Genomic DNA, 12330 nt, shown 5'->3' with positions numbered 1-12330 from the left:
GAACAATGGGGGAACAAAGCACCACTTTAATTTACAGCCCGCAAATGTTTTATTTACCCTGTAACTACATGGAACAATGGGGGAACAAAGCACCACTTTAATTTACAGCCCGCAAATGTTTTATTTACCCTGTAACTACATGGAACAATGGGGGAACAAAGCACCACTTTAATTTACAGCCCGCAAATGTTTTATTTACCCTGTAACTACATGGAACAAGGGAGGAACAAGTTGGACTTAAACACAGAACAAGTATATATTTGCACAGTAATTACAGAGAACAATATTGCACTAGTTTTAATTTAATTGTTCGATGGCCAAATTAAACCCTCTAATTTTTTTTTGCTATAAAAACACCATAGTATACATCCACTGAAATACAAATGTTGTATCATGTATTTTTTCTGCGAACAGCTGGAAAGAGTTAAGCTTGTTTTAAGCTGCATTGAACCTTGCTGGTATATCATTGAAAGTTATTTGGTGATAGTGGTGTTGAGAAGTTGCTGAAATCGACGAATAAGCTTTCATAAGGTAAGTAGACTCGTGAATTATAAATCATAGCAGAAACTCATTAACTAATTTCAATAGATTTCTAGTTTTGTTGTTCAGTAATCTCCATCATGTCCATCCTTTAATAATAGAATGTGTACCCCATGGTTAAAAAATACCTATACGCCTATAATAAAATACCAATATAAAATTATAAAAAATATATATCGTCTTTCTAAATCATTCCCAAACATAAGATTGTTGTTTAGGCCATACATACCACATAATATTAGAATAAGCACCTCTTAGTTTCAAAATACTTACAGTATAAATTATTTGTAATTTTACAGGTTGTTACCCCTTTATTCCCCAAACTTCGCATATTATTCCCTTATACCTACATGGAGGTACTGAATAGGTACCCTATAATTACAAAAAAGTTACACTGTAACTTCAGTTTACTTACGTAACTCTTTGCAGGTTGCATATCTGGTTTTTACCGCCTTATTACCCAAACGTAACACATTGTTCCCTTATACCTACACGTATGTTCTTTATAGGTACACTATAATTACATAAACGTACACTGTAAATTCAGTATACTTACATAGTTCTTTGCGGGTTGTAATCTAAAGCATTACCCAGTAAACTGTATTGATCTGGAATCTGAGGGTGCAAAAAAATCTAATCTAATCTTTAAAGTTGTCCAAATGAAGTTCTTAGCAATGCATATTACTAATCAAAAATTAAGTTTTGAGATATTAACGACAGGAAATGTACAAAATATCTTCATGGAACATTATCTTTACTTAATATCCTTAAAAATCTATAATTTTGACCCATACAATGTATTTTTGGCTATTGCTACAAATATACCCCAGCGACTTAAGACTTAATGCTTTTGTGGTCCGGGGTCACATTTTATTCTGTAGAGCTGCTTTAAAGTAGAAATTGAAGTTGTAATTATAACTGAATTAATTTCTTAAATCAAGGATTTTGCTAAATTCCTAGCTGTTATTATAAGGTTTGACAGAAAAAGAAAATGCACTGAATCTCAGTGGAGGTGCAGTACCGATCTGAGCGGCGTTGGATCGACGCGTAGGATAGCGCAGGCGCATGGCATCACGGATGCGCTCCACCTCCTGCTGGTAGCGCCGGCGGTCATTCATGGCGCCCTGTTTAGCGTCCTTCAGTGCTGCCTCCAGCGCCCGAACCCGCTCAGCCGTAGAACGAAGACGCTTCTCCAGCTTCGGAAGCTCACAGCGCAGATCTGCATTATCACGTACCAGCTGCAAAAACATTTGCAGAGCAGGCCATTAGTAATCAGTTTTATCATCAATTACAAATAGAGGGATACAATATTATGAAATGCAAGCGCTTATACTAAACAAAACTGTGTAATGCTTTGAATGTAAATCAGCACAAACTCTCATCACAGTGACAACACTAGTCTTTTAGGATACACAGCTGATATAGAAATGCTTATGTAGCTGTCATTTTTTTTATAATGGCTTATTTTTTATAATACCAAAGCATTTTCTTTTTTACCAGGGTTTAAAACCAAAAAAAAATTAAGGGGGGGGGGGGGATATTCTGTAAAACGACAAGAATATGTGAACCATGGCTCTTTTGGCTCAGCTCTTCAAAAAAGAGGAACAAGGTAAAAACACAAAAAAAAAAGGGGGGGGGGGGGGGTATATTCTGTAAAACTAAAAAGTGATATGCACTGCTTGTGCACATTATCTGTATTATTTACGATTGTTTTAAGTTTTTTTATTTTAGAACTTTGAAACAAGAACATAAGGAAATATCAAACAGTGTTTGAATCACATCTTGAAAGGTTAAACTGTTATTGTTCAAGGACTGTGAATCATATAAATACTTTGCTCAATAGAGAAAAAAAATCCAGTCATATAAGAACTGTCCCAATTAACAATTCAAGAATGAATTTACACAGAAATGTATACACATCCTCACCTGTTTATGAACCTTTGTAAGCTGATCCAGGTTGTTCTCAAGAAAGGAAATCTTCTGTTTCTGGGTGTTAGACCCCCCACTATCATCAGGTCCAATTTCTGTACTCTGTGTGAAGAGAACGTGTCAGAAACACACACAGCAGCAGAACATATGTTAAGCAGGATACCCCTGCTCACATGTGAACTCACTTTTTTAACCCGAGTCGTGAGGTCTTGAACGAACAGCTTGCGCAGGTTGTGGAGGGTCTGGAGTTCACGGGCCTAAGACAGAGACAGAAACAGGTACATAAGACCACAGACACACAGTTGGTGATTAACATACAGTATCTGCAGTGAAATTCTCCTGTTCATAATCATCACTGTCATGAAAACATATACTAAATGTAGAAGCCCTGCTTCACACCTAAGCACACGTATGTGAAGCAGCAACGTCATTGCTTCAACACAGTTATCTATATTTCTAGGTTACTACATTGAATATGTTTTTTAAAAACAGCCATAAAGCAAGATAGCAAATCAGCCTTTACGATGCCTCACCTCTTTCCTCTGAAATTAGCTTTGTTACAGAAACATGATAATAAATCAAAGGTGAAGTTTCTAAGCAATTCACAGTCATTTTCATAAAGAAGAATAAAAATGAACACTCATGAACCACTTTTCTGAGCATCTTTCAAGTTGGATTATTAAAACTAAACCCTGTGGTTAAACATTGTGTTTAACAGAGTTTTTAAACTAGCCTCACTTTCAGGTTTTCCCTGAATATAAAATGCTACTTGTTCCTGACACTGTCTTGAATCACGCTCAACAAACAAGCTTCTTAAACAGCAGGTCAACAGTTCACTTATTTTATGTTGATTTATAAACACCTATACAGAAAAGAATTATGTTGATAATATGTTTATAGTGGAGTTCAGCTTCATATACTCTACATCATATACTCATCTGTTATGCAGAACCACATTGTTTGTGGGTTATGTGAATGCTGTCAGATGTTAATATTGGAGCTTAAAGGGGTCATCGGATGCAAAATTCACTTTACATGTTGTTTGAACATAAATGTGTGTTGGCAGTGTGTGTACACAACCGCCCTATAATAGTAAAAATCCACCCAGTGTTTTTTTTTAAAAACCCTTTCTCAAATCAGGCTGTTCTGAGGTTCCTGTCAGAATGACGTAGTTCTGCACAGGCCTCTCCCACAATAGTTGATTGACAAGGCCGTCTTACCTTAGCTCCGCCCTGAGTGAGCTGTCATCAGTCCGCTATTGTGTCAACTCCAGTGCAGGGGAAGACAAGAATGTCTCCGATTAAGCGATTGAGGTGTTCTGTTGTTGGATGTAATAATGAACATAGCAGTCGTCATTTACTCCCGACATCTGAACCGCTGAAGATGCAAAGGATTACCTTTGTTTTTGAAGGGAATGCATCCTCCGATCTGCCTAAATGTGTCTATGTTCGCGCTAATCATTTGTAATCCAGCTTTACTTCCAGAAGAAGTGAGTATAAGGGTTTTTTTTATGAACCTTTGCAAATCGCCTTTTCTAATAATGTGCTAGTTAGCAAGTTTCGCGGCTGAAGTTTACAGTCTGCTCGTCACCCCATGGAAGAGAGGGGCGGGGTCAGCAGAGATCATTAGCATTTAAAGGGACATGCAACAGAACGGGTTGCTGTGAACAGAACTGATTTTGACAGGGTAAAAAGGGTGTTTTTTACACTACCATTGAGAAATTTTAACCAAAGTATGTTATAGACTTTTCATTAAGAGCCTAAAGAATCATATCAACTTGTGGAAAATGGGCATCCGATGACCCCTTTAAATAAATATATGCTGCTTATCCACGTGGTATGAAATATTACAAGTGACATGCTCTGAAATGACATCATCACATGGTGCATAAATTCAGATGAGAATGATGTAAAAAGAGGGGAAAACTGTAGAATAAGAGGAAGAGTGTATGAGAAACTTACGACAGTCTCCTCAAGGCGCTTGAGATCCTGTTTGGACTGCTCATTTCTCTCCTGCTGAAACCTGATGAGAAACCACTGTTAACACACTGCACAAATTCATTACACACTACAGCCCCATCATGCAAACAGCTGATTTACAGTCTTCACAGTAAAGTATTTGTGCGGTCGTGGAAGAAAACGTACGACAGCTGCTCCAGGCAGGCGCTCTTGGTGTCGTCCTGCAGTTTGAGGTTACTGAGACTGGACCGCACGTGAGCCAGCTCCAGCTCCAGAGCCTGATTCTTACTGCAAGACACGAGGTGACAGCATTAGCACCTCAGTTACCATATCCAGCGGTTACGCTGAAAGGCTCATCTATGCAGGAAGTATTTTCAGCCTGACTGACTCGGTAAGGTCGTCGATGAGGCGCTGCTTCTCGTTAATTTCATCCCGCAGGTGGCTGAGCTGCGTCTGACGAGACTCCGCGTGGAGAGCGGGACGACCGACGGCCTTCTACACAAACACACACAAATAATCATATTAATATAATCATATCTGACACACCTTCCTAATGTCTGAACGACAGACAGCCATTAGTGTGAGAACCCATCATATACAACATCTCTCTTGTCATAATGCGTATGTGTTTCTTACACTAATCACAGGACTGTTTATGTATAGAATACTAGATCCATGTTTGTTCTGCTTACCTTCCCACCAGCCTCTCTGTCTGCCTTCTCTCCTCCGTCCACTTCTGCCACGTGACTCTCTGATATAAGCATATATACATAATCATCAATATAGCAGTACAGAAGTGAGCTCAATCTCAATCTGAAATCTCAAGTTTCCAGTTCATTTGAACGTCCGTCAATGACAGTCCACAGGGCTTTTTGCTGAACTTTAATGTCCAATACAGGAAACCCGTAAGACCACTCATTTAGAAAAGATGCAGCATGGAGAATTGCAGACAGTTCTGAGTTTGAATGTAGCTTGGAATTGTGCAATTATGAATTTAGAAGAAGTCTTAAAGGTTCAGTATGTAATATTGATAGCTAGTGGTTGAAATGGGTAGTGCAGTCCAAATTCTAAATATTGTTTCCCCGCTCTCCTCCTCATCAGACCCGATGCTCACACAGGTTGCCAGATTGAGGTCAAGTCAAGTCACCTTTATTTATATAGCTTTTTTTACAATAAAGATTTTGTCAAAGCAGCTTTACAGCAGGGATCCTCAAATCTGGCCCACGAGAGTTTAGTGCTAACCCTAATCAAACATACCTGAGCATGCTAATCAATGTCTTAAGGATCATTAGAAAATCACAGGTAAAACCAGTTAGAGTTAAAAAGAAAATGTCATAATAATCATCATCAAAATTATTTTAAAAGAATAATATTTTAATAAGTTTTATGATTGTGCTTTATATCACTTCTGTCCACTCTAACATAAGGTGTGTTATTGTTTGTCTTACCTGAGTTCTGCAGCATGAAGAATTCTTCACTGAGAGCATCATAATTATCCTCCAGCTGCCTCTTTTTTTGCTCCACGTTCTGCATGTATTCCGTGAGAGACCGAATCTTTGCCTCGTGCTGCTCACAGACACACACAGACACAAAGTCAGCATCATAAAGAACACACAGCATCTGTCCTCACGTCATGCACCAGCTCAGAAACTAGAATCAGAAAGATTCATGCCATGTAATGGTGTGCATACTGACGGCTGATGGAGCCACTATTAGGAATGCACCGAAATACTGAACACGGTTTTATGCATTTTTTCCCCTTGTATTTTGCCAATTTATTTTTTTCACCATTGCATAAATTAAATAGCCAAAATGTGCTTTTTACTGTTTTGTCTTGCTTTTCAAAGAAAACGTCAGTTACAAAACAACTATTTTAAAACAGAGAAAGATATATTTTTTTAAATATTAGAAAATATTACAGATCTCAATTTGAACACTCAATTTGAATGTAATAATAAATGTATTAATAGAGCTGTTGTAATTATCATCATCATTATTATTGTCTTACTTTATTAGTTTAATTTAAAAAACAACATTAAAATTACAATATCAGCTTTTAGGAGCTTTTATTTGGGCGCAAACCCACAGAAAAACCTCAGCGCTTCTTTTTGTTGACAACAGCAGATTTATAAATGATTCTCATTACAAATTTGGGAAGATGTTTGTCACACTATGCTGGTTGCTAACAATTTACAGTACAATTTATTCAGTCTTTTCTTTTATTCTTATTTTTCTCTTATTCCTATAGTCTTTTGGCAAATATTTTTGGCCAAATAATTTCAGTTTTGACGAACATTCAGTGCATCTCTAGCCACTATCACTATTAAAAAAATTTTAAAATAGATTTAAAATGACAAAATGTCAAAAAAATCATAATTAGCAAATGATGAGAGACCTAATAGAAGGTGAGTTAAATGGTCCAGTGCTTAGCATAAGTTCCCTATCGATACTTCATTCGTACTGCATCTGCTAAGACGCTTTGGGGAAAACTCCTTTTTCTCCAAAGACAGAAGCCTTTCAATAACGCAGTGTAACTGCACGGCCATTGGTTCGTGCAGTGAATAAAAAATTAACCAATGGCTCAGCAGCGGAGCTGCACGAGCCTATGGCGACAAAGCCCGCCAGAATGTGCGGGGCCATCTGGCTATATAATTGGGCATTCCGCCGTAAAATCCTCAGATTCTTCTCTTTCAGCGACGACTGCTAGATCTTCGCTCTACGAGACTACGAAACCTTTGCCGTGATCAAGCCTCGCAGCGGATCGAGAGACCTTTTAATGCTCGGCCATCTTCGCCGCTTAACGCCTTCAGCAGCGACGGTCTCCGTTTCCCTGCCGCTATCTGGCGACATCAAAGAGCAAATTTAAGAGCAAATTTGCGCTGTTGTTTCAAATGCCGTGCCGTTACTGTCGCTCGTGCAGGGGCTCCCGCTGATGGTCATGGCAAGTATGTTTCATGCTTAGGCGCCACCCACGCTGAAGCAGCACTCATTGAGACGGAATGTCCTCATTCGACCCCGCCCCCCCTGCCATCTGCATAGCCCAGTGCGGCCAGCACGGGCATGGACGCCGAACTATTCCGCATCCTGTGTAAAGCTATGGAGGAGCTGGGTTTGGAGTGGTCTCCGCCAGAGAAGCCCACCCACAGCCGCTTGGATGAGGGGTTCTTGCCGGGGTGCCGTCAGGCCCCTCGACAACGAGCTTCACCATTCTTTCCGGAGGTCCACGACGAGATCACCAAGTCTTGGCGCGCCTTCGTGCCTCATCTTTGTCTGCCCTCACATCTGTTGACGGCTCCGAAGAAAAGGGACTGCCTCCCCTGGAAGAGTCAGTGGCCGTGCATCTCTGCCCGCCATCGGCTGGAAGGCAAAGGCCGCCCACCCATCCAAGCCATGTAGGATGACTTCAGCTCTCGCCGGACGAGCCTACTCATCTGCTGGACAAGCGGCCTCAGCGCTTCATTCTTTGGTGGTCTTACAGGTCTTTCAGGCCAAGCTCCTCCATTGCATGGACGAGTTCGGGCCAGATCCCGCAGCTTTTAAGGAGCTGCGCAGTGCGACCGACCTGGCTCTACGCGCCACCAAGATGACAGCGCAGGCGATTGGCAGATCCATGGCCAGCCTAGTGGTGCTTGAGCGCCATCTATGTTACTTTAAACCTCACGGAGATCAAAGATGCGGATAAGGTCCCCTTCCTCGACTCCCCGGTTTCCCCTACTGGCCTGTTTGGACCTGCAGTTGAGGGTTTCGTTGAACGCTTTACCGCTGCACAGAGGTCGTCCCAGGCAATGTGAAACTTTCTGCCAAAGCGCTCCAGTTTGACAGCTGCTTCCAGTCGCCCCAAGAATGAGCCGACTCGGCATCCCGCGAAGCCTGCACCGCCAGATGCTCACACAGCTCCTAAGCCCGAGCCTCGTCAACGCTCCCGCTTGGCCAGATGCTGCCCATTTCCTAAATGCCGGGCCCTGATCCAAGATATCATTGGACCCTGCGCCACAGGCGGAAGAGGAAGGGGCCAAGTCTCACTGCAGCTGGACTACCCCCCCAAACAGCCTATGTTGTGCCTCAGAGCACCCCGTTCAGTTCCGGGTGCCGACGGCAGTGTGTTTGTGACCAAAAATACTGTTGTGAAACAGCTGCTGTTATGGCGAGGAAAATAAAACACAAAAGTTTTAAAAAAGAGAGAAAATTTCCTCTTCCACTCATTGCGAGCATCGGGTCCCCATTGGGTGCCCCCCGCTCAAACCAATCCAACCCCTTGCCACGCGGGCCGAGGCCTGGCAGGCCAGGAGTGTCAGACTGGGTTATAGGGATAATAAAATGAGGTTGTACACTCCAATTCGCTCGAAGAACCCCGTGATTCAGCACGAAGACCCCCGCAATTCACAATCTTTCAAGCTAGAGCATGAGGCCTACAAGACGCCTCTACACCCTTAAATGGTCTGTCTTCTCCGCCTGGTGTGCAGCCCGCGGCGCAGACCCGATCTCCTGCGACATATCTCTGATATTGTCCTTCCTGCAAGAGCTGTTGGATAAGGGTCGTTCTCCTTCCACACTCAAGTTCTATGTAGCAGCCATAGCAGCCTCTCACGCTCCTTTAGCTGGTCAATCAGTGGGCAGGAACAACTTAGTTGTTCATTTTCTGAAGGGGTCTAGAAGGCTCAACCCGCCTTGCCCCATTTCCTACATGGGATCTGCCCACGGTGTTGAGGGCTCTTAAGAGCCCTCCATTTGAGCCGCTACAGTCCATTGACCTTCGTGCCCTGATGCTTAAGACTGCTCTGCTACTAGCGCTAGCATTGGAAAAGCATATGGGTGATCTGCAAGCGCTATCTGTGAGGCCCACCTGCCTCGAATTTGGGCCCAACGACTGTAAATTCGTCCGGAAACCAAGGAATGGTTACATACCTAAAGTGATCTCTACTCCATTCAGAGCACAGGTACTAACTCTATCGGCACTTCCTCCTTTGTAGCAAGACCAAGAGTTACTCTGCCTTGTCAGGGCGTTGAAAGTCGATGTCGAGCGCTCCGCCCCGTTCAGGCAGTCGGATCAGCTATTTGTATGCTTCGGTGGCCGCGTCAAGGGTACTCCGGTCATGAAGCAGAGACTTTCCAAATGGATAATTGATGCTATTATGCTAGCATACTCTTCCTTGTGCCGTCAATGCCCCATGAGAGTGAGAGCCCACTCAACTAGAGGTGTTGCCTCTTCCTGGGCCTGGTCTAGCGGTGTATACATTGAAGAGATCTGTGCGGCGGCCGGCTGGGCCTCGCCGTCCACATTTGCCAGGTTTTATAATCTGGACATCCCGGCCCTACAGGCTCGGGTCCTTTCTGCATAAACAGGGCACTCTGTCATATGACAAAACCAGTGCTTGGCGTTTGCCTTCTTCATGTACACTTTTGGCCCTCACTGAGTTCCGAGGTTGTACTAAATTATCTTGGGACGATTATACAAGGCTGGGCCGACCTCTGTGAGTTTGGCCCTACTGCCTCCTGCGGGGCTTCCCTGCAAAATACTTGGTCCCTCTGGGCCCCCTTGGGTGCTTAAGGCAAGTTCAAGTATTAGTTGTTCCTTTAGCATAGCACGGTGGGATTGTACTGGTTCCCTAAAGCATCTTAGCAGACACAGAAAGAGTGAAGTATCATTAGGGAACGTACTCAGTTACTAACATAACCTCGGTTCCTTGAGATACGGAACGAGTACTGCGTACTCTGCCATGCTATGTAGCTGCACGATGCTATGTAGCTGTCGTCGCTTCAGTCAAAGTAACCTGAGGATCCTACGGCGGAATGCCTGATTATATAGCCAGATGGCCCCGCCCATTCTCGCGGGTTTTGGCAGGCTTTGTCGCCATAGGCTCGTGCAGCTCCGCTGCCAAGCCATTTGTTTGTTTTTTAATTCACTGCAATGGCCGTGCAGTTACACTGCGTTATTGAAAGGCATCAGTCATCAGAGAAAGAGGAGTTTTCCCCCAAGCAGGCGCAGTACTCGTTACGTATCTCAGGGAACCGACGTTACGTTAGTAACAGAGTACGTTTTATTTACAGTTTCTAATAAATCTAAACTAAATGCCAGCCCAGATGAAGCTTCTGCTCAGAAAACCCTAATTTCATTTCCAAACATGCTGCTCAAAGTAGTCCAGGTTTAAAAAAATAGTTTCTATATCATATACTGTATATCAAATGTGTTTCTATATTATTCACACTGATGATTAATTACTTCTTTTTCAATCAAATGGATGCCTGTTGCTTAATGGTATGGTAAGCTTGGTTTTACATATGTAAAGAAAATGTTCTGTTACAAGCCAAATGCTTTAAATCTAAAGACACTACTTCAGAATGTAACAAAATATGTTCGGATTCAACTAATTCAAATATTGAGATTAATCATGATTCATTATTTTATTGTATTTCTAGCCCTTATTTAAATGCTTGTTGAAACACATATTCCACGTACTTCTACAATCTTCATTGCTATACTGTTGATTCTGTGTTGAAAAGAGAGCAGAGGGTCTATGAACTAACACACACACACACACACACCAGGGGCGGTTCTGGGGGGGGTCAGTGCCCCCCTACCAACAAGCTTGGCCCCCCCCTTTGGCCCCCCCTACATTTGGAATCATATCACACCAAACAATTTTGGGTGAAATGCGCAGTTTGTCCTGTAAACTATGCATATAAAAAAAGAAAAACATCTCCAGCAGCTAAATTCAAATCTGCGTTCGCTGGCTGGCACAGAGCCAGAGACACACACATTTTTAAAAGCACTGCGCATTATAACCAATCCCATACTATTATGTTGAGTTTATGAATACAAAGACCAATCAGAGGCGTTCAGATGAGTCACCGCTGAAACACGCTGTTTCGTCACTGCGCGCTGGCTGACTGAAATCTCTGGCTAGTTATCTCATCAGAAATTACAAAGTGAAGATGTACGAATGTAAGTAAGATATTAATTTTACAGTGTAAACAGCTTTAGAGATTATTATGGGAGTTTTTGAGAGTGCTTGAATTCGCTGGACTGAAGTGAAAATGTTCTTTGCTCTCTTTTTGTACAATGAAAGTGTTAGGCTAATTAGTAACTTACTATGTTTTTATTAACTTCACATTAAATACTGTCAGGTCTCGGGTCTGATCACCTGTTCCTTGCTGTCTCTGCGTGTGGGTGTTGTGTGTTGTTGTGCGTGGCTTGGGTTGACAGCTCGCCACGTGCGCATTTGTCAGCATGATTGTTTCCCCGCCCTCCTTTGTTTCTCTGCTCGCCTCTTGTTTCACACCAGGTTCTTATCATCTCATTAGCTTCCCCTTATAGCTTCTCGTGTTTCTCTGTCTTTCGTCAGATCGTTGAGAGTTATTCCCTTGTTCTGATTGTCATGTTTGGTATCGCTTACCAGTCCTGTCTTGTCTCATTCAGGCTCCAGTGCTCATAGATTCCAGTTTAGTTTCCTGCACGTCTCTGTGCGTTCAGAAACCCGTGGGCTCCCTCCGGCATCGCCTTCCCTGGGACTCTGCGGCCTCGTTGTTGGGCTGCTCAGCCTCTCGCTCGGATTAGCGAGCTGCCCCGCCGGCTTCGTCTCAACTGCCGCAGTTGCGGCTGGTTCCAGTCACCGCTATCCACCCATCTGTGTGGTGGGAGATTCCACGCTCTCACGAACTGTCCGCAGAGGCGCTCATTGCCCGTGGTGATATATCTCTGTAAAATAAAGCCTCTGTTGAACCCGCACCTGAATCCAGCCTATTCCCTGACAGAACGATCTGACCACAATGGATTCAGCGGGATCGGATCCGCTTCATTCTGCTCTCGTGCAACAGGGAGTTTTACTGGGGCAACACGCCACCCAGCTCAACACCCCCACGCAAGAGGTGGGCGCGCTAAATGCCCGAGTCGCTGAGCTCCTCA

General features: G+C 43.1%; 1 protein-coding gene across 2 annotated transcripts in view; it reads right to left on the bottom strand.

The window, feature by feature from the left end:
- The window catches only part of kif5aa (kinesin family member 5A, a), a 50036-nt gene that overhangs the window by 4521 nt on the left and 33185 nt on the right, over nt 1-12330 (bottom strand). For both annotated transcript variants that reach the window (XM_016231613.1, XM_016231614.1), the window contains exons 17-24: nt 5876-5993; nt 5120-5178; nt 4816-4922; nt 4614-4715; nt 4431-4491; nt 2655-2726; nt 2467-2571; nt 1562-1778 (exon numbers count right to left, since the gene is read on the bottom strand). In XM_016231613.1, coding sequence (XP_016087099.1) covers nt 1562-1778; nt 2467-2571; nt 2655-2726; nt 4431-4491; nt 4614-4715; nt 4816-4922; nt 5120-5178; nt 5876-5993 — 841 coding nt within the window. The remainder of the gene's footprint in view (nt 1-1561; nt 1779-2466; nt 2572-2654; nt 2727-4430; nt 4492-4613; nt 4716-4815; nt 4923-5119; nt 5179-5875; nt 5994-12330) is intronic.

This window comes from Sinocyclocheilus grahami, unplaced genomic scaffold (assembly GCF_001515645.1).
Source record: "Sinocyclocheilus grahami isolate Dianchi unplaced genomic scaffold, SAMN03320097.WGS_v1.1 scaffold396.1, whole genome shotgun sequence".
Lineage (NCBI taxonomy): Eukaryota > Metazoa > Chordata > Actinopteri > Cypriniformes > Cyprinidae > Sinocyclocheilus > Sinocyclocheilus grahami.
The sequence above is the reverse complement of the archived record's forward strand: the minus strand, read 5'-3'. Positions and strand labels throughout refer to the sequence as shown.